This window comes from Diachasma alloeum, unplaced genomic scaffold, assembly GCF_001412515.2.
Source record: "Diachasma alloeum isolate Michigan unplaced genomic scaffold, Dall2.0 Dall_scaffold_00286, whole genome shotgun sequence".
In the NCBI taxonomy this organism is placed as follows: Eukaryota; Metazoa; Arthropoda; class Insecta; order Hymenoptera; family Braconidae; genus Diachasma; species Diachasma alloeum.
This window is the reverse complement of record NW_021680425.1, coordinates 406,626-433,418: the sequence shown is the minus strand read 5'-3', so window position 1 is coordinate 433,418 and position 26,793 is coordinate 406,626. Positions and strand designations below refer to the sequence as shown.

Genomic DNA, 26,793 nt, shown 5'->3' with positions numbered 1-26,793 from the left:
CATCCGAAGATGAGTAATCCTCTTCCAGTACTGTATCACACGCACTCTGCATCAAATTGTCTCCAACTTTCCCCTGAATTTCCTCTTCGCAATGATCACCAGCATTTTCAATTTGTCTGGCATCACTCATATTCTCGTAAACAGACTCAATAGAATTCCCACGCTGTCCTCCCCCTCGTCATCCCCCTTAACAAATCAATAGAATCTAGTTTCATGACCTAATCCCCAGCATAACTCAAAGCAACCCAAATTTTCCTAAAGTCCTGTACAACACCAATTTGTTTCTCCCCACCTTTGATTTTCCTCCTCATCTCAACTTCCCCCGAATCAAGTGTCACGCAATTTTGTGATAATTCCTCCTATTGTTTATTTACTCTGTACCAGAACAATTCTAAATCCTCTTAACCTTCAATACCTTCCTATTACGATTACGATTTTTAACATTAGAAACTTCATAGAAATTAGAGCCAATCTTCTTCCGCTTACTCGCGCGTTCAATGCTCCGTTTCTGTTTGCTCGTCAAATTTTTGCCCTTAAGTTTCTCGGAAATTGCCGGCGAAACTTGGAACGAACCACTAGTAGATGTGATTGTCTTTCTCGTTGATTTCTCATCGTCCGAGGACGAGTAATCCTCCTCCGGCAGTGCGTCATACACACTCTGCATCAAATTATCTCTAACTTCCCCCTGAACTTCCTCCTCGCAATGATCACCCCCATTTTCAGTTTGACCAGCCTCACTCTTGTCCTCCGAAATGGACTCAACAGAATTCTCTACACTCTCCTCCCCCTCATCCTCCTCCTCATCATCCCCCTTATCACCACCCCCCAAATCAATAGGATCCAATTTCTTCACATCATCCCCAGTATAGCTCAAAGCAACCCGAATTTTCCTAAAGTCCTGTACAACACCAATGCGTTTCTCACTCTCTCCACTAATCTCCCTCGTCATCTCAACTTCCCCCGCATCAAGTGTCTCTGTCTGTCTCGTCTCCGCCTCAACGTCCGTGCCCTGACAAGAAAGAGGCGCTTCATATCCCACTGGTGCAACGAAGAACGGCAACTTGCCACGTTGCCAATCATTCAAAACCATGCGGGCAACGGCCCCAGTATCCGGCTCGCCCTTCTTCAACAATTTCCCACTTCTCCTAGCGAGTTTCTCCAGAAAATCCACATGATCCCCCCAATCCTCAACCTTATAAGTCTTCCTCACGTACTCAGCCTTGACACGTTGAAGAACAGCTTCCACATAGTCCTCAGGATTTTGTACAAGTTCCACACGCACCACGCCCTTCAAAACCTTCTCAGTGTCAGTTTCAGCTGACGGATAGACAACCCCAGGGCAATCAATCAGATAAATACGCTTCATAAGAGTTATATACTGCCAGACCTTGGTCTCCCCCGCAATCGGTGCCACCTTGCACACCTTCTTAGACCTCAGAGTATTGATGATCGAGCTCTTTCCAGTGTTGGGATACCCAATAAAGCCCACACTGATCTGTTTCTTGTCAGTATGAAGCTTGCCAAATTGCCTGAGAAGATTGATCAGCGATCCTTTGCCGAAGGGATGGGTCAGAGAAGCGTGGAAAGCTACTGTGGGATACTCACGACTCAGAATGGCTACCCATCGCTGAGTCACCCACGTCGGGACAAGATCTACTTTGTTGAGAATGAATATCAGGTGTTTGTGGGCCTTTTCCTGTTTGAGGTACTTCTCAACGGGTGGTGAACGCGTACCCATTGGGTCCCTGGCGTCGAGGATCTGGAGAATGACGTCTGATGAGTCGATGACTTTGTAGAGCTCATTCCAGATCCTCTTGCTCTGGCCAGCTGCCATGACCCAATCACGAGCTGCGTCCTTAACCCCTTCGTCAGGGCGAATCAAATCGGTGTCTTTTGTGTCTTTAACTTTGTTGTAGGTCTCCTCCCTCTCGTCGATTGTCTTCTGCAGCTCGTCGTAGGAGGAGACAGTCAGGTTTGGACGCTTTCGGTGCCTTTTGGGGCCGAAAGTCGTCTCAAAACTCTCTGTGTCGAGGAGGTGAGCCCTCGCCTGAACAGCTTTCTGCTCTAGGAGAGTGACAGGAAGTTGGGTGGGCTTCATCACCACTTGGTAAGGGTTCTTCATGGCTGCTCCCAGTTCGCTCTGAAATTTCTGGAGAGCGTTTTGCGAGATCACCCGGGAATTTCCGAACCATCGCTGGGAGGGCTCGACTCGGGACATTGTTCCTGATGGGTGCCAGCCTTGGAAGGGCGCTGGGGTCAGGATTTTACCCGTTTTGTCGCGCTTCGCTTTGGAGCATCGGTACATCTGGAGGCGCTTTATGGTGGCTTTTGTACGTACCTTGGCGACGCCTTTTAGGCCCTCGGTGGGACGCTCGGGGTTCATGCTGTGCCCTGAGCGGTTGAAGCCCTCTTTGCGAGGTCGCTTCGTTGCTGCGGAAGTCTTCGGCATCTTCGGGCTGTCTGCGAGGAAGGAGTCGGTTACTCGAGGGGAATTGGAGGGGGAAATGAGCGAGATTGTTTTATGGAATAGGCTGGAGCTCTCGGGAATTTCTATTGAATTTCTATTGGAAATCCTGGTTTTCCGCAGTTTTGTCTCAACGGAGAATGTTTAATAACGATTGTCTTATAGGAAAAATGAATGGAATTTGATCATTCTATATAATTTAGTATTTTGAGATAGTTTCTGAGTAATTTCTCTACAGAAATTTTCCACTTTTTCACTCTTTTCTTTCTTTTGATTAAAAAAATGAAAAATTGAGGCCCAAGGATTTTGTGTTGAAAATATCTTGATAAAATAAGTTGAGTAGAAGAAGCCAATTCTATTGACTTTCCGATAAAATAGGTCATTCATAACGAATGGATTTATTTTAACAATTTATTTGCTTCGCTCGTGTGAACTTATGGATTTCTAGTGGAAATTTGATTAGTTTTTCACAGATTTGTTTCAATGAAAAATGTTCAATAACAATTGTTTTATAGAAAAAATTGATAGAATTTAATAACTATCCCTTTGAACATCTGGCTTGAGAATTTAATAATTTTATATAATTTATTATATTGAGATAGTTTTTGAATAATTCCTTCACAGATATTTTCCATTTTGTTCACTCTTTTTTTCATTAAGAAGATCAAAAATTGAGGCCGAAGAATTTTGTATAGAAAATATCCCAATAAAAACTGGAGAAAATGACTGACAGAGGCTCTTGCAGGGGAAATTGACATTAAACTCTGTATAGGACTGACAAAAATTGAAAAAGTACTGAGAGATTGCGAAAAACCAAAATGAGAACAAATGTTTATAATAGAGTTCTATGCTCAAATAATCTGTGATAATGTTAAAACTAATGCTGGTGATAATTCAAGTATAAAACAAAATATTATTTCCATATATCTATTAGAGAAAGAAGGAGGCTTATGTAAGATGTAAAACTGTAAAAGTAACATCAATGAACGAATAAATCTAATCTATCCCAATAAAATAAGTTCAATAGAAGAAGCAAATTCAATTGACTTTCCGATGAAATATGTTATTTATAACGAATGGATTTATTTCAACAATTTATTTGTTCCGCTTCTTTGATTTTATGGAATTAGTATTATTATTTTATTACTGGTTGTAGGTGATTGGTTTCCAGAGCCTAAGGAAGCTCGAATTACAAACGAAACGTCGCGACTCGACAATGATTGAGTATGGTGTACTGATTGTCCAACTATCCCATGATCCACATCCTAAATTACTTATTTATAACATTTCCATTGAAAAAAACGGCGCAGAGTTGTATATTTTTCTAATAGAAATCCAATGAAATTTTTCTAAAACGGACACTTTTCACTTTTTTAAAAATGTTAATGAGGGGTTGAAATGTTGATAAAATTTAATAATTTTTTTTTCAATACAAGGAACATCTCTTTCCCTTTGTGACGAGCCTACACTGAGCTCAATTGATAAATTTGTTTCTGAATTATAAATAATTTTAAAATAGTCTAGTGTCCATTTTACCCCAACCTCTCCTAATGTTTTTCTGTGAATTTTTTTTTTTCATACATGACAAATCTATCGTCTTGAGCATATGAACGAATGAATATTTAAAAAGGTAGTGAGGAAATAAAAGTGATGTTGTCCAGCAAAAGTCCAACATTTCCGTCTGGAGTAATTGTTTTCATGCCGAGTTGTTGTGAGGAAGACTCAAGTGATACGAAGGACTTATTCGATATTTATTGAAAAAATAAGACGCTATAATTACCTTAGAACAGACAAGAGTTGAATTCAAGAACTAACTGTTCTTTTTATTCAGTTGTGGAGTTAGTCTGCATTTATTCTTAATAAAATAATCTCTTAAGGCAGAGGTTATGGTCGAATGTTTCCATAGACCTCTTTGGACCTCTTGCTTGCTGCACGTGGTCTCTGGCGTGTCACAGGCCTAACCTATAATTGCAGGAATTCATTTATCGGTTGAGGTTAAGTCGATGGACTGGTTAAGAAGAACTCTGTGTGAGCCGTGATAGATACACCTGAGCTGTCAGTTTTGTGAATGTCATCAACTTCTAACTGCTGCTAACCTCGACATTTCTGTCAAAATAATTCATCTTCTGTGGCACAACTATTTTATTAAGTAATAAGTATTTTAATTAGTGAGTAAAGCGAGCATTTGGGAGGCAGAATGGCGGAGAATACGAATAATCCGTACGATATCAATGGACAGCATTTTAATTCGGAGATGTATCTCCAGAAATTAACGAAGGTAGTAAGATAATTACATGAATAGGAGAGACTGGGGCAATATGGACACTTTTGACATTTTTTTAAATGTTCGTAAATCATTGAACTGTTGATAAAATGGAATAATTTTTAAAAAATCATTGTAAATTACAATTATTCCGCTTTGTAGTGAGACTAGACTGAGCTTAATTGATGAATTTGTCACTTAGTTATGAGCATTTTTTGAAAAGTCAACAGTGTCCATTTTTCCCCACCTTCCCCTACACTGAGAAAAAAATTGCTTTTGCCAAGCATAGGGGAGGTTGGGGTAAAACGGATACTTGACTTTTTTTCAAATGTCAATGAGGGGTGGAAATGTTGATGAAATTTAATAATTTTCTTTTCAATACAAAGAACAATTATTTCCCTTTGTGACGAGCCTGAACTGAGCTCAATTGATAAATTTGTTTCTGAGTTATGAATAATTTAAAAAAAAAGTCTAAAGTGTCCATTTTACCCCACCCTCCCATACTTACTAACTACAAGAAAATTTACACAACTCTTATGCAAATATTTATATACATTTACTTGTGGCAAGTAAATAAACTTAGCAAAAGCAACTTGTTTTCTCAATGCGTGGTTATTATTGCTAAAATGATTGATTGTTGTTGATTGCTCGTGATGAATTAATTTTCAGGATTTTCGATTGAAACAAATAATTGATCATGAGGAGGAGGTCAAGAGAAATACCCAGATTCTTCATTCTGAAATGCAGACACTGGTCTATGAGAATTATAATAAATTCATCGCTGCAACCGATACGATAAGAAAGGTAAGTTGACGAATCTATGGGAGAACTCGTGGGTATTAATTATTACAAATTTATTCATTTATTTATTCATTTATTTATTTAATGTTGATTAGAAATCTGCTTGGCCCTCGATACTAAACTTCTCAGATTTTATGAAAACCATTGAAGTAATAGTTACTGAACTAAACAAGTATTTCTTGGCGATTGTCAACTAACGATTTTATTGCCCCAAACAAGACTTGTTTGAGAAGTTGGTCGTTTCTCTCTCAGTATATCAAGTATAATTTCCAAGAAAAAAATGTTAAAGATTGAAAAACCTGCGAAAATGGGCATTTTGAAACAAAATAAAAAATAATTCAGTAGCGAAGTTGTAAAAGGAGATAAGTCAATTTTGACTATTGACCAGTTTTCAGTGAATATCTCGGAATCTAAAGGAAATAGCAAAATTTTTGTTATAACCTTTTTTGTAGAGCGGATTAAGACCCACAATAAATGTCATTACGAATATTTCGCTATCTCCCTTAGATTCGGAAATATTCCTCAAAAACTTAACTGGAAGATGAGTCGACTTAAACGTTTTGCCACTTCGCTACTGAATTTAAAAAATGAACAATATATGAAAAATTTCTTAATATCGCGTAATTTATACTATTGTGCATTGATCGTGAGGTTTAACGTATTCATTACAGATGAAGAGTGACTTCAAAAAAATGGAAGACAGTATGGACTGTCTAGCCACTAACATGGACAGCATAACGTCATTCTCGGATAAAATATCATCGACATTGCAGGGCACACGACAGCAGATATCTCGTTTGTCGTCGATTCACACTCATCTCAAGAGACTACAGTTCTTGTTCAAATTACCAGGGAATTTGAAGGAGAGAATGAACGAAGGGAATTATACACAAGTACGTAACAAACCTTCATACCTCAAAAATTGAGTATACTGAACTATTTTTTCGATTCTAAGCATCTGGCGGGAAAACAAACAATAAATAATTGATTTTTTGCACTAATTTTGTCAAATAGATCTTCAACGTATGAAAAATCTCACTACATCAATATTCCGCTATCAGAGATAGCCATAATGATAAATTACAATTACCGTTAAATTTTCAACTAGTCAATTGTTTAATAACATTTTACAACTTTTAATTATTAAATTAATCATCAATTGAATATTAAAATCCTGAATTATTTTATCAATCAATAATTAAGTTAAGAAGATTGACAATTATTTGGTGAATCGAAAATTCTCCTCATGAAATTAGTATTATTCGATTAATGGACAATTGACAGTCCTATATTATCAATTGTTTAATTCATCATCAATTGAAAATTTAAATTATCAATTATTTTCCTATTTTTTAATTTTTATATTATATGCAAACCTAAACTTTAAGAGGTCGCGCTTTTTTTGTAAATAAAAAACTGCACCATTCATGTAAAGTAGCCCGAAAAATGTTTCTGAAAGAATCGAGAATATATTTGAAATATTTTAAGGATAATTTTTCTACCTACTTTAGATGAATGGCGTAAATTTTCATATTAAACAAACGAAGTTAACTGTCTAGGAGTTGAATTTAAAAAAAACTCATTCGTAACTGTTATTGTACAAATTTTTTCAAAAATTTTGAAAAAGAAACCTCTGTAGCTCAATAATTGGAGGCCCTGGCCTATTTTCAACATTTTAACTGTCTGCGGGGCAAACAACCTATAAACAATTCACTTTTTTGCAATAATTATTCGTTTTTAGACATAAATAATCGATCTTCAATACATGAGAAATGTCACTGCAACAGCCCGCGACTTTTAAAACTCATAGTAGTCTCCCCTTTCATATTAAACAAACGAAGTTGTCTAGGAGTTGAATTTAAGAAAAAAACTCATTCGTAACTATTATTGTACAAATTTTTTCAAAAATTTTGAAAAAGAAACCTCTGTAGCTCAATAATTGGAGGCCCTGGACTATTTTCAACGTTTTAACTATCTGCGGGGCAAACGAACTATAAACAATTCATTTTTTTGCACTAATTATTCGTTTTTAGACATATATAATCGATCTTCAATACATGAGAAATGTCACTCCAACAGCCCGCGACTTTTAAAACTCATAGTAGTCTCCCCTTAATGATAACGCACCTATCCACTTGATTTTTCAGGCTGTCCAGGACTACATCCACGCTCGCCGCGTCCTAAACCAATACGGAAACATGCCGTCATTCCACGGAATCCAGAAAGACTGCGAGGAGATCGTCAACGAGTTGAAAACCCAACTGAGAATGCAGTTCCACAAGCACGACGCCACGACGAAGACCCTAGCCGAGAGCGTGGACCTCCTCCTGCGTCTGAACGAGCCCGCAGATTCCCTCTGCGAGGAGTTCCTGAACCACGCGGACACTCGCCTCTCCGAGCAGCTAGAAATCCTCAAGGACATGTGTGAAAACGACGTCATCGAGTTCGTGGATTCTGCGAGTTCAGGATTTCTCAGCGATCTGTCCCTAGTTGTGGCCTCGTACAACGACATGTTCATCAACAGACCCATTCCCAGCCACCCCCACGACCTGGAGACCCCCGATAACTTGGAGTTTGAGGCAAATGTCACGATTCGTCTTGACAAATTCGTCTCCAAAAACATGGACAAGTACTTTGAACTGACGAAAAAGAGAATGGAAAATGTCTCGGACACTGCAGTTCTCGTGCGAGCACTGGACAGATTCCACAGGCGTCTCCAGGCGATGAACATCCTCTGCACATCCACAGACTTCGGTATCACTGGAACTGAAATCGTGAAGAATGCAGGGAGAAAGCAGTGCAGAAGTCATTTGAATTCTCTGAAACAGCATCTGAATGAGACTCTCGTCAAAGTTAGACAGACATTAGCTACCAAGGTGACTTCGGACAACAGTGACGGGGGATTGGCGGAACTCCAGGCCCACCTGGTGATGCCCATCATCGAGAAAATCAAGGGAGTCCTGCAGGATCTGTCAGCCTTCCTCCAATCGGATTTATCCTTTAATTTGAAGGCCCAGTTTTTCGAGTCGTTCTGCGTTGAAGAGGTTTATATTTATTTATTCATTTATTTTGGAGATTCGATTTATTAGTTATTAATAATGAATCTGGGGGGCTACTAATTGGATTAGGATATTGTGTAAGAATATACACAATCGGAATTTTCAGGACTGTTTGAAGATTTTTCGAACACTCTGGAAATTTCAGGGGTTTTAAAGAAAATATTAGTATGTTCAACACAAAAAAATGAAAATTATAAATTCTCCCAAGTTTCTAAAGATTTCTAAAATTTTCCAAGGATCTGCTAGAAAATTTCTGCGGATTCTAAGGAAAAATTTAAAAACCTCGAATTTTGATTTTTTTTTTAATTGAAATTTCATGGAACATTGAGTAATAGTTTTCAGGAGAATGACATTGCATTCGATTTAGAGAGAAAAAACCATAAAATTTCGTATTCCACTGAAAATGCAATGAAATTCCAGATTTTTGAGCAGCAATTACCAAACTTACTTGAATTTTCAATTTTTACCTGAGTTCTATGAAATTTCACAGAATAATTTCAATTTGAATAGCGAATATTTCATCTAAATAGTAGTGACAATGTCATATTACTTAAATTATAACAAAAAAAATATGACGTCACATGACTATCATAAATTTGTCATATAACGAAAAAGAAATGATGGTCACTTTAACAACCCTAAATTTTGTCAAAGGATATAAATAATTATTAGTTAAATCACTACGTACATAAAGACATACTAATAAAAAAATTAATAGAAAAACCTGGCGAATTCACTAGACAATTCCACTGAATTTCTATTGAACTGTCAATTAGTTTTTGACCGATTCTACACTGGGAGAAAGGCGAACAAGTTATATTCTGATTCATCTCTATCGCTGTTAATTATCAAAAAATATCAAGGGCTGTTAGAGAAAAATGAAAACAACATTTATCTAATTGTCATTTTGCGACCTTTCGCTCATTATTTTAGCTTCATGAGGCTCATGACTCGATTAATGTTTGTCTCGTTAATATCTAAACCAGTTATGTATGAAGACATAGCTAACAGCATTAAATTTCACACAAACAACAGAAAACATGTCAATATTGACGACTGAATAGTTTCTCCTCAGAGATCACACTAACAACTGTTATTTCCAACTAAATTGTTATTGAACATTTCAATAAAATCAACTAAAAGCTAACAGAAAGTTCAATAGAAATGCAATAAAATTGTCTACCCAATTCACTAGGTTTTTCTATTAAATTTTTTCATACGTAAAAATCTCCATATGTGTCCGTCCACGTGAAAAGGACCCATTTTGTCGCATTTATTTTGCGAGATATTCACGTTTTTGTGTTCACACCTTCCATTTAAGGGTGCCAAGTGAATTTGGCGATGACCTTGAAAATTGACATTCACCAACAAAGTTATAATTTTTTTAATTAATAGTATTAGACAGATGGTGAACATCGGTGACAATTTCAAAATTTTAGAACTTATGGATATCGAGAAATTAAATAAACAAAATCAATCTTATACACGGCCTCTTATGGAGTTTTGATTAAATTGAACGTTTCAACCCCCTAGGAACTCAAGAAAAATTTGAAAAAATTTGAAGATATGGGGAATGATGTGTTCAATGTGATGGCGACAAAAAACAATGGGGTACCGGGGTGAATAAGAGAGATATTTCAACCCGCCGTACTTATTTGATCCCATGCTTTCTCGAGGTTCGTCACGCGAAATAGAGGATTTTCCGCATTTATTTTCTCGATGTCTAGTTCCGGTTGCGGGTTTGAAATTTTGTCGGATGGATGAATACATATTTCTCCAATGATGGAGGGAAAGAAAAATTTTTTTAAAAATCTTCTTTCAAATTCACCTGGCACCCTTAAACTAATGTTAAACTGATTTTTTGATCTTCTATACCGACGTCATTTTTCATACTATCATGTTAATTTTGGGCTCAAAATGTGAGGAATCTCACCAAGATTATCGGAATATACGTAACTCCAAACCGACAAAGTGGGCCCTTTTCATGTAGATGCCCACATATTGTCATATTCCTCACCAGGTCCGTGAGGGCCTTCTCATCGGCTTCCTGCACCACCTGACAGCGGTGGCAGCTGGCTTCTGCACGAGNTGTCATATTCTTCACCAGGTCCGTGAGGGCCTTCTCATCGGCTTCCTGCACCACCTGACAGCGGTGGCAGCTGGCTTCTGCACGAGTTCCGATGTTCCTAAATACCCGCCCACATTGCTCTTGCTCCTCAGCAAGATGTGCATCGAGTTCAAGGAGAGCAGCATTCACTACCTCCTGGGGACAGTTGACGAGATGTTCAGTATTCAGGATTTTTCAGCCTCCATCCACGCTCTGACTTCTGAACAGGACATTTTCGTGGAGTTCCATCGAGCTGCCCAGGATCTCCTCAATCATTACGTTCGTCTCCAGGGGCTCGCGGTCTCGCAGATGCTCAGGAAATCCGTGGAGACTCGAGACTGGCTCCATACGATCGAACCGAGAACTGTCAGGGCGGTTATGAAGAGAGTCGTTGAAGATGTTACGGCTATTGACTCGCAAATTGCTGCACTTTATGATGATAACGATGGGCAAGTCGATAGGAGTAGTGATAGCAGTAGAAAAACTCACAGGTACGTGAAGGAAAATCTACAATAGTCGCTCAATTTATTGTTTATTGAATAATGAATCTGTTGAATAGAATAGAATAGAATAGAATAGAATGCTGTATTTCCTTGATGCTACTATTACAGTGTTACATCTACAGAAGCCATAGAAAAATATCGCCCGTGGGTAGCCGGAGATATTTTCCCCGGACATGATTTCCCTGGACACATTTTCCCCGAAAAAAATTTCCCCGGACACAATTTCCTTTTTGAATATATGGACAGAGGAAAGACATAAAAAAATTGTCACATAGCAGTTTTGCAAGAAAGTCACAGTCTTTAAAAAAACAATAAGAATTCACACCGAAAAACACCAAGAAAAAAGAAGTGACGAGATCCGAAACAACTACTTCTAACATTTTGAGGCGTGATAAAGATACTGTAATTTTAATTTATATTAGCACGTAATTTGCTCTTCGCCTCGTGGCTCGCTGTATACACGTTGAATCTGGACTGAGAGATTAATTTAGGCATGAATAGAATACTAAATAATCAACATTCAGCTGAAAACCCAACACAGTTAAACTGATATCCCCACCACTAACTTTCCTCGTGGCGGTTATACGAGCGCGACTTCAAAAGAAATTCTGTCTGTCGAATTTTGTCTGGGGGAATTTTTTTCGGGGAAATTTTGTCCGGGGGAATTTTTTTCGGAGAAATTTTGTCCGGGAAATTATGGCCGGGGAAGAGGTTTCCTAGAGTCTCTCCAGTGACACTCCAATAAATTGTTTTTATATCAATAATGCATAATGAATAATGATAATATCACAGTATCAAAGTTTAAGCACTTCATTCGTGGTCTCTTGAAGCTTCTTTTCGCCGTTGTCTCTCAACACTTTTTCTATCTTAGCTAGCCCCAACTGCGGAACCGATTTCCATGACATTTTTCCGATTAATTCAGTAGCGAAGTGGTAAAACGGTTCAAGTCGACTTATCTCCCAGTTGAGTTTTTGAGGAATATTTCCGAATCTAAGGGAGACAACGAAATTTTCGTAATTACATTTATTGTAGCACTTAATTGGCTCTACAAAAAAGGTTACAACAAAAATTTTACTATCTCCCTTAAATTTCGAGATATTCAATGAAAAGTGGTCAATAGTCAAAATTGACTTGTACCATTTTACCACTTCGGTACTGAATTAGACTAGGATCTTATATATGTCAGAAGATACACCATTGAAATTTTCAGAACTCTTTGAAGATTTCTTGAACATTCTGGAAATTTCAGGGATTTTCCAGAAAATATTAGAATGCTCAAAACAAATCTAGAAGATTCTAGGTTTTTTCGGAAATTCCAAAAAATTTCCGAAAGCTTCTAAAGACTTCTAAAATTTTCCATAGTTGCTGATTTTTTTATGCGACTCCTGTTGAATCCTGTTAGTATTTTCTCCATGAGCATTATCAGGCGAAAAGGCAGCAGAAAGAACTTAGAAAATTTATGACCAAGAATCTCTGTAGAAAAATAAAAATCTATTGACTCTTTTCTACTAAATATCGCGTCAAAAACCAGTAAAATTTCCTATTTAATAGAATTTTCAGAAAACCCCAATAGACTTCTTCTAGAGTTCTAATAGAAACTCAATACAATTTCTCGAAGCAAGCGCTGGGTTTCCCATTAAATTTTCACATTTCCAATGCAAAAAATATTTCAGAACGTGTCATTCTTATAAATTCATTTCAATAGTGAATGTTGATAAAATACAGCAAAATGTAACAGTTTTGATAATTCTCCAAATCTCGAATTATCTCGATGGCGACTGATTTCAGGAGGAAATTTCACCATTATTCTTAAGAAATTCAATTAGCCATTATTCTTAAGAAATTCAATTGCCTAAAACGAAGGTCTGTTGACCCTCAACCGACTCGTTTCCGCGATAATTACACAATTAACCGGCCGATCATTTTGAATTATTACGTTTTACCACTTCACTACTGATTTGAATAACGACGAGGCCAATGTGACATTAATTTCGCAGTATTAGTGTTTCAAGGCACCAGTATCGCTCCAATTGGTCATCGTACAGTCATCCGAGTCATCTGGACTCATCTCTGGTCACCAACATTCACAAATTATTTTCGGAGAGAATCGAAATCTTCGCACCTGTGCAGTTCAACAAGGCCTCGATTCTCACTGGAATCATAAAAATTAGCCTCAAGGTAATTAAAAAACTCGTGAGATGATTAATATTGGGCAGACGCATTACTTCTGACACGTGATGTACTTGTGTAACAGGGTGCAGGTGCTGTACCGTTGTTTGATTCACAATGACAAAATAACTTGGCCATTATTCACTTTGCAACGTGAACGAAGTAATCGCAGATGTAATCTTCTACTCTCATGTGTTGAACCAATTGAATTATTATATTTTGTCGTATGTGAGGTTTGTGAGTCTATTTTTTTCTCTCCATGTCTATTTCCAGACCTTTTTGGAGTGCGTGAGACTTCGGACATTCAGCAAATATGGACTGCAGCAGATTCAAGTGGACACACATTATCTGCAATTGTATCTGTGGCGTTTCGTCTCGGATGAAAAGTAATTTCTTTCTTTTATTCGAATTAATGGGATTCTGAATTATTGGGGCAATTTTCGTGATGAGTGATTTTACACGGAGAGAAATGTTCAGTACAAATTACGGAACTCATAATTCGCTTACTGATTACGGAATCGACTCCGAAAATTTAAGTGAATCGTAATTTATCGTAATTCTTCACAGGAGAGTCAGATAAAAATTACGGAACGCTCTGGAAAAATTCAGTGACAGTTCCGTAAAATTTCCTACAACCGCATTTCGCTCCGGAATTACGGAAAAGATACGTAATTTTTATTGAATATTTCTCTCTGTGTAGGGGAAAATTCTCTCTCGAAAATAACTCATCTTTGGGATAAATAGATATTTCAGAAGTGAAGTAGTGAGATAAACTGAATTGATTGCATCTCTGATGGTTGGATTAACAAAAATTTCCAGCTTGGTACACTTCCTTTTTACAAGTCTACTTGTGGCGTTTTGCCTCAGATGACAAGTTATTTCTTTCGTTCATTCGAAGTAACGGGATTATGAATGATTGAGATCATTAATTCAGTGGTTGAATGGAAAAAAAAACGATAAAACAAGTCAATTTTCATGCTGAATATTTTATTAGTGATTTTGGAGAAGAATTTTAGGACAGTTTTTAGCTAGAATATTTTTTCTTATTATTTCAGTAGCGAAGTGGTAAAACGGTACAAGTCAATGTTGACTATTTACCAGTTTTCAATGAATATCTCGGAATCTAAGGGAGATAGCAAAATTTTTGTTATAACTTTTTTTGTGGAGCCGATTGAGTGCTACAACAAATGTAATTACGAAAAATTGGCTATCTCCCTTAGATTCGGAAATATTCCTTAAAAACTCAACTGGGAGATATGTCGACTTGAGCTCTTTTCCCACTTCGCTATTGATTTATTTCTGGAATAAGTATTTCAGTAGTGAAGAAGTGAAATAACACTGACTTGATTGCATGTCACCCTCAATTTATGGAAGATATCTCGAAATCTCAGAGCAATAGTTCAAAATACAGTGGATGCGATTTTACAACTTTATTTCTCATTCTTGGTTTTCAGCTTGGTACACTTTCTTCTCGATGAAATATTGGGAAGTGCTGTCCACAGATGCCTGGAGCCAGTCCTCATGGAACCCAGTGTGGTTGACATTATCTGTGAGAGAGGATAAACGAGATGAAGATCAATTCGTGAATTTATTCTCATTCACACAATATGAAATAATGTACAATAGTTCAAATAAAGGTTCAAGAATTATATTTTTCCACTGCATTCATATATTCTTCGTGTTTACCACTAGGTGATATGATGAAACAACTAGATTTTTCTCGAATTGTTAAAAATTGTTGTCTGAATTTTCCGGCACACTTTTTGGAAATTTTTATCGAGTTTAATTATCAGTGAAATTTCGAGGAATTTCGTCATCGAAAATTTAGAATTTTGTGGAAAAATCAATGAGAACTGTAAATTCCAATTCCATTGTTCCCTGAAAATGAATAGAAAACCAGAAAATTCCGGTAAATATATTCTTGAATTTGCAGGTCAGTGACACTAAATGCAATTTAAAGGGAGAAAATCATGAAATTGCAGATTTCACTGAAAATTCATATTAGATTGCAAATTCAAATAAATTAAGAAATTCTCTTTATGATGCTTTAAATTTTGGAATTCTACTGAATTTCCGGAGAAATCTGACATCATGATTTTTCCCCTCCTAAATCGCATTCAGTGTCAGTGGCGTCCTGAAAATTACTAGTCAACTGTCCATGAAATCTCATTTATTTTCTAACAGTGTAGAATAGACTATCAAAAATGCAAGATAAATTCAATAAATTTTCATCTCCCCCTGTATCGATTATGATGATCCCTGTGATGATTAATTAGGGCTGCTGGGTCGACGGAGGTTGCGCGTGGTGTCAGAGTAGCAACAGCGTACGTGTCCGCAGTGTCACCATGTTCCCGTCCTCATCGAATCCGTCCATTCCACTGTAAAATCATCTCCGTCCCTTTTCTCCCGCTTGTACTCACACCCACGAGCGTATTCGAATTGTCCGGCCATTCGTACAGACTGGTACATGCCGAGATGAAGCGTGTATTGTGACCCCGTCGTGCGGTGTAATCCGCGGGGTCAAACGGTTTTAAAACGACCATCAGCTTCACCTACCTCAGGACCCATTACACTCGACAAATTTTATGTGCATTCATTTTTTTCAGACATTCATTGACAGTTCGTTGAATTAATTTGAAGTTCAAAGTATCGAAGAATGATATTCATGTACGAATATTTGAGTGGAAATCCCTACTGCGGTCGCTAAAAAATTCAGTTGCATTTCTATTACACTTCTATTGGATTTTTTTCAATTTTTTCTACATGTTTTTAGCAGATTTTTTTCAATCATCAAGAAATTTTTCTATACAACTTTCTCTATTCAGATATTTTCTATAAAAATTCATCGGTCGAATTTCCTTCTGACTAAAGACTACTACAGATTGAAGACTTTAAGCGAAAGAACTTGGAAAATAAGTCGACGAATTTGTATAGAACAATCAGACGGTTTTGACACAAGGATCGGCATCATTAGATCATTAATATTAAAAAAAATTGCACCTTAGAATAATTAAGTTTTACTCATCTTCATTAAAATTTGCAAAATAATAAAATAGTTGATCATTCCAATTTTCAATTGACTTTTGAGTAAACAATTCTAAATTTTATAAAAGGATTTTCGATTTAACCGAATAATTTTCTGCGCTCATTGATTGATGAAATAATCCGGAATTTTAATATTTCATTGATGATTAATTTAATAATTAAAAAATTGATGAGTAATATTAACCAATTCACTAGTTTAAAATTTAACTTTATTTAAAATTTATGATTATGCCCACTAATAGAAAGGATTAGTTATTGTTAACGAATGGATTTGGTTGGAGGCGAGGGTCTATTGGTCTTACCAAATGTTCATTCGTTAATACTTAACAAATGCTTGTTTGACTCGATTTTCACATTTCATTCGTTAACTATTAACTAATATTCATTTGGTCATATTCAACTCTACCATTCGTTAATAGTTGATGAATCTCGTTTGGAATAAATGAATTAGTCTATCAGTGCATGTCTGTTTTCAAACCTCCTTCGTTCATGTCGTCACAAAGTGGCATAAATAATGCTGGGCAGCGCTCGATTGGTCGAACGTGAGAAGAGAGGGGATTTGTCGTCACCCATTGGATAAGGCGCTCGTGAAGATTGGGCTAGGTTGGCTGGAGCTATTCTGTGATTGGTCCTGCGTCCGACCACTCGTGTGACGCAATTGGCGACTTGAAAGCGTTTGAAATCTCCAGCCTTCGACAATCAATTATTAAGTAACGAATAATATTTTTAAAGTGTAGTCGTGAAAAATTAATAATTTAAAACCGAAACTTGAGATTGAAAGAATGAAAAAAATTCATGCAAGTTTCCTATTGAATCAAAGTAATCATCTATTCCTCCAATACGATATTATCTTCCACTCAATTCATCACTGTAGTAATGGACTTCACTTCGCTGAATTTTTCTGTCAGGGCTTTATGGTTGATCGAGGGATATTGTTGGGAAATCAGCTCCAACAAGACGAATGACGTGTAGGTCCCCCAGTGACTCTGAGCTTGATGTTGGCTCGAGTTAATTCGAACTTCCTCCCACTGGGATGAGATTCATTCGGCGTGTATCCGGCCGGCTATGCCTACGCACCACATTCTATCCAATTTAATAAAATTCGAATCGAGTCCTCTTCTCGTCTCTGCGTTAACATGTTCTACTTCGTTTCAAATAATTCACCATTCCGCTGATTTCCATGAGGGAATCGCTCCCGAGGAGGAAGAATTATTCAGGTTGAAGGGGAGAAATCACTTGGGCTTCAATACTTGCTGGGGAGGGTAGGGTAAAACGGACAGAATTGGGCGATCTGTCTACGTCCATCACTACAAAAAGTGGGTACTGAATTTCAGTACCTTTTGGGCACTGAAAGTGAAAATAATAATCATTTAATTAATTGTCTTCTTAATTAAATGATTTTCTGGGAGAAAGATAAGCGGGAAAGGGCCAGAAGTAGAGCGATTTCTGACCCTTATCTTGACCCTTATTTCTGATCCTCATGACCCTTATTCTGACGATTATTTCTGACCCTTATATTTTGACAATATCTTAAATCAAAATATCAAGTGTCAAATGTGAAAGGTCAAATGTCAAATATTAAATATTAAAGATCAAATATCAAATGTCAAACTGTTAAAATGTCAAAATGTCAAAATTTGACTTTTGACATTTGACATTTTGTTATTTTGACATTTGACGTTTAACATTTTGAGGGTCAAAAAAAATGTAAGGGTCAAAATCTTTCGTCTTCGGCTCGACGTGCCAACCTCACACTCATCGAAAACCCCAGTGGCACTCGACGCGAAATATATTATTTCATCACGCTGTGCGAAAATGTAAGTTTTAGGCACGCGAAGCGTTTTCACACATTGTAATGAAAAATATCGTTCGATACTCGTGGGGAAAGTGTTTTTTGGATCGTGAGATTATATCACCCGCTTTCGGCTCGTGCTATAAACCTGCCACGAGCCAAAAAACTCTTTTCCGCACTCGTAACGAAATATACTATTACGCACTCGTACCTCTCTGCATTATAAAAATCGAAATTGATTTCTGGTAATAAAAGTTTGGTAGTCGAAATTAAGACTCCACAATTAAGGGTCAGAAGGGTCAAAATAAGGGCCGCGAGGATCAAAATAATCATGAGGGTCAGAATAAGGGTCACAAGGATTAGAACAAGGATGGTGGGGACCCATGGGAGGGTTGCCGAGCGGAGCGAGCTGGGGGCGTAGCCCCCTAGTCGAAATATACTATTAACCCTAGACTAGTCACCATACGAGGGAGTTGCCGCAACACGTCGTTTCATTCACCTTGCCATCGACTGGTTGACCGAAAAAATTTGAGAAAAATTGAATGCGTCAATTGAAGTATCTGGAAAATTCTAGTATTTTTTTTTTCAATATTGCATCCTTAATTCTGGGAGGAAAAAAAATGATTTCCAACAGGTGAACAATTTTTTCCCGTGTTAACCCTTCAGAACTCGCGCCCAGCCACCGACCTTCGTTACTCGCGTGGTGAGCGCTGCGCCGCCCGTGCTTTCAGTAACGCAGCGTTGTCACGTTCATAGGTACGCGCCGAGCGTGCGGCGAGCGGGAAACAGCAACAGCGGAATTGAAAATTTTACATTCTTCGTTACTCGCACTGAGCGGCACGGCGCCGCTTTTGCGTATGAGCCTCAACAATTTATTATTTTTCGTAGCCTTGATGGATTTTCAGCGGATAAGAACCTTGCTAATCCATTCTAAATGATTCAAGCTAGGCATTCTAATTTTTTCAATTTTTTGAAAGCTCAATTTTGCAAGAGGCAAGCGAAAATTTGAAAAAGGCGGCGCGGCGCTTATAGCGCGAGTTCTGAAGGGTTAAATGAAATTGCCTGTTGCGCGACGTTGCTGGGAACTCGGTAAACGCGCCCGGGAAGTGTAGAGTGGATTCGGCAACGCTGGAGCCTAAATAACACGGCGGCACTCTCCCGCGAAGGTGACTAAATTCGCATTTTCCCGTCAGGTGACCAGACTAGGGTTAAAAAGGAAAATAAATCGAAAAATGCCATTCTGATGCTCTTGATTACGGGACGAGTGAAGACAGCCTGCTTTATACCGCTCATTCCTACACGAGACATATTATCTGGTCTAATGTGTTCATTGACACAATAAAATCCGCATCGAGTCCTCTCCCCGTTTTTTCCACTTCTTTTCAAAAAAATTCATTTTGATTTTCATGAATGAATGGCTCCAAGGAAGGAATAATAATTTAGGTTGAGGGAAAGAAATTAATTGGGTTTCGATGTAATACTCGTACATGAGACATAATAATATCTGGTCTAATGTATTCGTTGACACATCAACCGAAAGAAGCATCTGTGTAACGAACTCCATATGCGATTCTCCCTCACGTGATCAAGCTGAAAACACCTGTGCATGTGTAAACTGATGTAAACTCTGTTTAGTTTTTTTTTTCATTATTTTTTCACTCGCAGTGGCTTTGCTATCGAGGCAATTGCCTTAGTCTTCCACGAGGTACATTTGGATCATTTTGTGTGCTGGCACAATGCTCGCGGGGATGGGGGAAATAATTATTGGAATTTTATTCGCTTCGGTTGTCTCGAAAATGCCTTTCACGAGGTAAGATATCTCTTCGACGTCTGAGTTTTTTTTAAGGATGAAGTGCGAAAAGTGCAGTTTAGATACATCTATCATTCATTTGTTCATTCAATTTCATTTGTTATTGAATTTTAATTGGATCTCAAAATGGGAGAAGAAGATAAGTCAATTCTATTATTAAAAAAAACAATGAATAAAATTGTCTCCCACATTTTTAGAATCATATGTACGCATAGGAAAAAAAATTGATGGAAAATCCTAGACCTTTCTCTAAGAAATTCTATTGAAGTTCTATCAAAATTCTGTAAGAAATATACTAGAGAAAACAAATTGTTTTTAGCGCAAATTCTATTAATAATCACATAACACTCACGTGTGTTTCTCAATAGATATTCGTAGAGAAAACTATACGGATGCAGATTTTTCCATATAACGCATTATACAAGAATTATTATTATGAAATAATTATTTTAATTATTAGCATAATTATTATTTCTATAATAATTATTGAAAAGGCATTTTCTATTTTTTTTTCTTGGATTGTATCATAAGAAACAAATGAGAATACAACGAAAATCTGTCGACTTTTTTATATGGAATATCTCGCAACAAAATGAAAGAGTAAAATTGCATAATCTTCAATAGAATTTCATAAACAAAGCGCTAAGTTTTCCTCTTGAATATTTGCACACATGTACAATGAAATCAGAGGATTTTTATTCAGGCATTTTTGTAGAACGAGTGAGATCTTTCCAGAAAAGTTCAATAGAAAAACATGCTGCATTCGCTACACAATTCTGTCGGAATTCTATTGAGAAAGGGAAATGCTTGTTTATTGGTGTGACGTTCCAGTTGTCAAGATTTTATCATCGTAATAACATTCGGTACGAATAAAAAAATTGAATGAACATATGGAACATAAAATAAAATTCGTGGGACGATAGTATCACACGAGTGAAATATTGGAAAACTAGACCGCAAGGCCAGTGAACGAACATTCGTTCCATTCGATGTACTCTAAAAAAACATTCATTTTCACTGTGAATTTTAATTGTTCCTTGTCGCTTCTGTTGCAGGATTCAATAGAAAATAGTCTATAGAAAAAAGCAATGGTTTTTCATTGTTTACACTACTTATTCTGTTGAGAACAAACTGAGGGAATACATTACGAGGAATGTCTATAGAAACCATCTCAATGGAATAAATTCTTTAGAAACATCGAAATTTATAAACGATTTTTTATTTTAAAAAATCGTCGATTTCGATTGTATTGAAAAAACGTGAGAAAACAATGCGGAATTTTCGCATGGAATTGGACAAAAACTAATAGAATTCCAATAAAATATTCTAGTCAATGCATTAATTTTTTCAACACGAACGAAAAAATTTAATAGAAAAACCTATCGAATTCGTGAGAAAATTCTATTGAATTTCTATTGAACTGTTCTATTAGTTTTTTTCCGATTCTATTGAAATGTTCAATAGAAAATATTCAGTAGAAAAAGTCAATAGAATTCAATTTTTCTGTATAACTTATTCTATTGAGATATTTTCTATAGAATTTTTTCGGCTCAAAGAAAAGAAAAATAGAATGAAAAAAACTTGGAAAATTTGAGTCGAGCAAATTCTATAGAAAATATATAGAAAAATCGAATTCTGTTGACTTTTTCTATTAAATGTTTTCTATTGAATATGCTAATAGAATCAGCCAAAACTAATAGAAAGTTTAATAGAAATTCAATAGAATTTTCTAACGAATTCGATAGATTTTTCGTCCATACTCGCACGAAAAAAATTAATAGTAAATATTCTATAGAAAAAAATCAATAGAATTCGATTGTTCTATACAAATTATTCTCTTGAGATGTTTTTATAGAACATCCTCGGCTCAAATTCAAGAAAATCAAACAAAAAACGCAGAAAAATTGAGCCGAGGAAATTCTATAGAAAATATCTCAATAAAATAAGTTCTACAGAAAAATCGAATTCTATTCACTTTCTATAGAATATTTTCAATTGAACATTTCGATAGAATCGGCCGAAAATTAATAGAAATTTTACTAGAAATCCAATAGAATTGTTTATCCAATTCGCTAGGGTTTTCTGTGAAATGTTTTCGTACGTGTAGAGCTCAGACTGATTGAGAGATTTATCAGATTTCAAAAAGTGTTTTCAAAGTGATATGAACCTTCTGCCACTACCCACTGGTGAATTGTAATATTTCATATGAGTTTTGTATGGGTTTTGTAATCCCCCCTGTGAGAAATATACTCTGAAGCAGACTGAGATCCATTCAGCTGACACCTCTCCAATTCCTCTCGAATTAGTCGCTGCGTTACAATGAGTGAACCCGCATGGTAGTTTTGAGCTAAAAAGACGCGCATCCAATGGAGTTTCTCATTCACGCGAAGACCAATTGTGCATTCGATTCTCCACCCTCATTTCCCAGATGATATTCGTACACTCATTCTTTATGAATGTTTGTCTCGTTAGTAGGGGCGGTACGGGTGGGGTGGAATGAAGAGTTCCGACTTGTCTTTGGATCGTAATAACTCGATGAATTATTGACATAATGCAATCTTGATTGATAGATTTTTATTCTTCTGTGCAACATTTTCTCTTGAACCATTTTCTATAGAAATAGGGGACGGTGGGGCAAAATGAAACACGGGGCAAAATGAAACAGCAAGAAAATCTTGTGATCTAAGGGAGATAGGACGATTTTCATGAAAACCTTTTTTGTAGAGAATTTTACAAGCTACAAAAAAGGTCCTCTTCAAAAATGTCCTATCTCCTTTAGATGACGAGATTTTCCCACTGTTTCATTTTGCCCCGTGTTTCATTTTGCCCCATGCTCCTCTACATTAGTATTATTTTTTCAAGTTTTCCACGCATGAAAAAATTCAATAGAAAACGTAGCAAATTCGCTAGAAAATTCTATTGGAATTCTATAGAATTCTATGGGGTTTCTACAGTATTTCTATTAGAATTCTATTGAAAAATTGTATTTGTTTTTTGCGCGGATTCTATTGGATATTCGGTAAGAAAAATTTCGTCCATAGATTTCGAATTTCTGTTTGAATTTTTCTCTTGAGATTTTTTCTATTAGAAATTATTGGGCACAAATTTTCCAAGTTTTTCCCGCTGGGTTTTGTTTTGTGTTGCATTACAGAATGCGAGTGGAAACAACTCTTTGGAATTTTCCACAGGAAATTCATATAAAAATTACGGAACGCTCCGGAAAAATTCCGTGACAGTTCCATAAAATTTCCTCCAACGACATTTCGCTCCGGAATTACGAAAAAGATACGTAATTTTTATTGAATATTTCTTTCCATGAACAGAAACTAATCATTTCTATAGCAAATCAAAAAAATTCCTATATGAATTCCCCATAGGATTTCCTACACGATTTCCTGTAGCATTTGCTCACACGCGACTGTTATTTTTCCAGTACTAGTGCTATAGAATTTTTCTGAAGAATGCAGTTACAAAAAAAAAACCTCCAATGAAGATAAGACATCGTTGTGAAGAACTACAGATAATCCGCTGCACAAACAGTAATGAGTCAAGAATTTTGGAGCTGTTTCGATTTGTGACCGCAATAATGGGCGATGAATTGTGAGCGCTCGTTGATGCGTTCACATGTCGAACCTGCGCTTTTCCAACATTTCTACCGAGAATCGAACCCTCGGACTTTGATCAGATTACACACCGAGGACTTGGCACTGGGAGCAACGTTTCATCAGTGCTTAGTCAGCGCTGGAAATTTTGGAAAATTCCTATCTCCAAGGAGCGGTATAAAACCGGGGGTTTTCGTCGCCCTGCCCCAGTCAAATTGTGGATCTGCGTGCTAAGTAGTAGTGCCGTAGGTGATTTAATCAATCGTATTCACCTTGGCACAATTACTTTTCATGTTGGTGCACAATATCGGCGTGAGGATGAGGAAAACTGTTTCTATAGTTCTATTGTCGTTAGATCGCAGGACGATATCCTTAATTTAACAATTGTTTTTATGAATTGCTTTCGTCAAATGTTATATTAAATAATCATGAATACTGCTTGGAAGAAATTCAATTGGTAAAATAAAGATTATTGTTTTCTGTTCGTTGGAAATGTTTTTCGTCGATTCTATTGACAAATTCCGCAGCGTTTTTGCTCGGTTTTTCGAAATAGCTTTTGAATACAATTTCTTTTGTTGAGATTATTTATACAGAAATTTGTCGGCTTGAATTTTTCAAGATTTTTCGCTTCATTTTCCTAATGCAGTGAACGAAACAATAAATGAATTCAATTGTTGAATGAATTGAATTGTTGTGAATTGATAGAGAGAATGTGTCAATCAATAAGTAGTGGAAACATCTGGAAAAAATTTAACTCGGAATATTTTCGAAACCGAAAGGATTTTTAACGCAAATTGAATAGAAATCCGCTAGATTTTGGTATTAATTTTTTTCGCACGTGAATCTGAGCCAATAGCTTTCTAAATACACGAGAAAAACTTATGTTTGGCGAAATTTATTCGTCTTGAATTTCAAGAACTACTTTCGTAGACGACGAAACAGGCCGTCATTTCATAATTTCAAATTATATTTAACTGTCTTCTTAGTTCTCAAGTATCTTTTACAATTTCGTACAGCGCCACCCTGTAGATACAACCATTTTCAATCGTCAAATTTGTCAATTAAATCGCGTGAAAAAATTCAAATTGCCAGAATTATTATTTTTGTAACATTCGTTGTTTATAAATAAAAAATTAGAATTGTTTAAACTTTTAGAAATCTTATTTTATCAGGCAAGACATTGATTTCGAGTAAAATTCTGAAAATGAATAAATTTACTATAATGATTTTTCCGCCTACGGCGGGCGCAGAGTGCACATTTCCTCCAAAAGTGAACTTTCTATTTTTCTTTTCAGGTTTTTAAAATGTTTTCTAACGGTTCAATATCGTGATTCAAATTCAGATCCGCCAAGTTTAAATAATAAAATCATTTTAAGTGTCCGGAAACTGAAGGTCAAATGGGTTTCAAATGAAATGTGAATGGGGCTCTGATATTTCTCTACAAAACTAGAAAAGCATTTCACCGTAGAAAAAATAACCAAAGTGCTTGTGTATCCTCAATGAAACTATTTACAATCTCCAATCTCCTCATTCCTCAAGTTCCCAAGAATAATCCTGACTAAAGGGGTGAAGGCAAACAACTAGACAAAAAGACGACAACTACCCCAACAACGACCAAAAACCGCCGCCAAAATTACCTAGACCCCCCAATCCCCCCCATAAAAAATAACCCATCAAAAACTACCAACCAATAAATCACATTGATGAATTGATGATACTTAAGTACTCAAAAAATTTCAAGAGTGATGTTATCTAATTAAGGGCTACAATATTAACCGTAATGAAATATTACAAATTTGGCTATCCCTCGGGAATATCCTATTACGGTAGAAAATTGATTGCGTATAAATTATTTATAGAAAACGCTCGTAATTTCCGAAAATTGCGATTTTTAATTATTTCATCAATCTTCCTCCAACAGTAAACTTTCTATTTTTCTTTTCCGGTTTTTAAAATGTTTTCTAACGGTTCAATATCGCGATTCAAATTCAGATCTGCCAAGTTTAAATAATAAAATCATTTTAAGTGTCCGGAAACTGAAGGTCAAATGGGTTTCAAATGAAATGTGAATGGGGCTCTGATATTTCTCTACAAAACTAGAAAAGCATTTCACCGTAGAAAAAATAACCAAAGTGCTTGTGTATCCTCAATGAAACTATTTACAATCTCCAATCTCCTCATTCCTCAAGTTCCCAAGAATAATCCTGACTAAAGGGGTGAAGGCAAATAACTAGACAATAAGACGACAACTACCCCAACAACGACCAAAAACAGCCGCCAAAATTGCCTAGACCCCCCAATCCCCCCCATAAAAAATAACCCATCAAAAACTACCAACCAATAAATCACAAGCTGCACCAAGCGCGCCAGATTTAATCCCCCTAATTGTATAATAAAATAACGTTGACAATACACCATTTCATGAACGATAATTTGACGTTTCTTAGTCATTGAAGCATCATCTCCCCGCTCGAGACTGTGATTTCAATTGGTAAATTGATTTGAAGCCGGCACCCAGTTGTAAAAAAAAATAAAAAAAACGAGGAGGTATTTGTAATCTCTCCAGTGGATGTTTGTACATCACGGAAGGAGAAGACGCAACACATGGGGGTAAGGATACCTCTATGTTGGCTGCTCACTCATGTCTCAGTAGTGACTCTTGTGCGACGATCATATGTGCCTGGACCGTTAATAGAGAGTGAACGTCGGTTGAATGCTTAATGCATCGCGCTTGGGTTCTAGGATTAAATTGACCAATCATTTCCCGCGCGGCTAAGAGCGACCAATTAGAGTAACCGACGGACTATATTAAGCCAATCAAGACTAGTTTATCATTCAGTCGAGTATCTGACGCCGGCTCGTCAGCGCGATGAATATTATTGCTCGATGTGAACACGTTTTAGATTCAATATATTCGTCACCCAAGATTTGTCATTTTCTATTTCCTCAACTTTTTTTCTCTCCCCCGTCAGTTCTCTGAATATGCATTTCACGCGCTCCCCAGTGTTTTGTGATTTTTTTTATCCCCTTTTTGTTGAGAAAATATTGAATACGAACGTGATCTTGAGAGGCTGACGGCCCAGAGTGATACACAGAACAGAGCGGTCCCCCACCCCTTCTTCAGGCTGAAGCTTCTTTTTTACACGCGTCTTGAAGAAACCCCCTGTCCCCCCCCCCC

General features: G+C 36.7%; 2 protein-coding genes across 2 annotated transcripts; one reads left to right on the top strand and one right to left on the bottom strand.

Moving 5' to 3' along the window:
- Nucleotides 1-342: 342 nt before the first annotated feature.
- Nucleotides 343-4,376, bottom strand: LOC107038710 (nucleolar GTP-binding protein 2). Its single transcript, XM_015257966.1, has 2 exons — nt 4,245-4,376; nt 343-2,460 (listed from the first exon to the last, which is right to left on the bottom strand). The coding sequence occupies exon 2, from the start codon at nt 2,447-2,449 to the stop codon at nt 392-394; it is 2,058 nt and encodes a 685-aa protein (XP_015113452.1). The 5' UTR covers nt 2,450-2,460; nt 4,245-4,376; the 3' UTR covers nt 343-391.
- A 155-nt stretch (nt 4,377-4,531) lies between these two features.
- Nucleotides 4,532-15,023, top strand: LOC107038646 (vacuolar protein sorting-associated protein 51 homolog). Its single transcript, XM_015257866.1, has 8 exons — nt 4,532-4,742; nt 5,397-5,531; nt 6,200-6,421; nt 7,676-8,572; nt 10,695-11,185; nt 13,195-13,375; nt 13,640-13,752; nt 14,821-15,023. Exons 1-8 carry the CDS (start codon nt 4,662-4,664, stop codon nt 14,927-14,929), a joined length of 2,229 nt encoding a protein of 742 aa, XP_015113352.1. The 5' UTR covers nt 4,532-4,661; the 3' UTR covers nt 14,930-15,023.
- The last annotated feature ends 11,770 nt before the right edge of the window (nt 15,024-26,793 follow it).

Coding starts and splice junctions, on each gene's coding strand:
- LOC107038646 (XM_015257866.1), top strand. CDS start 4,662: ATGGCGGAGAATACGAATAATCCGTACGATATCAATGGACAGCATTTT. Junction 11,186..13,194: donor AGCAGTAGAAAAACTCACAG/GTACGTGAAGGA, acceptor TTAATTTCGCAG/TATTAGTGTTTCAAGGCACC. Junction 13,753..14,820: donor CGTTTCGTCTCGGATGAAAA/GTAATTTCTTTC, acceptor CTTGGTTTTCAG/CTTGGTACACTTTCTTCTCG.
- LOC107038710 (XM_015257966.1), bottom strand. CDS start 2,449: ATGCCGAAGACTTCCGCAGCAACGAAGCGACCTCGCAAAGAGGGCTTC.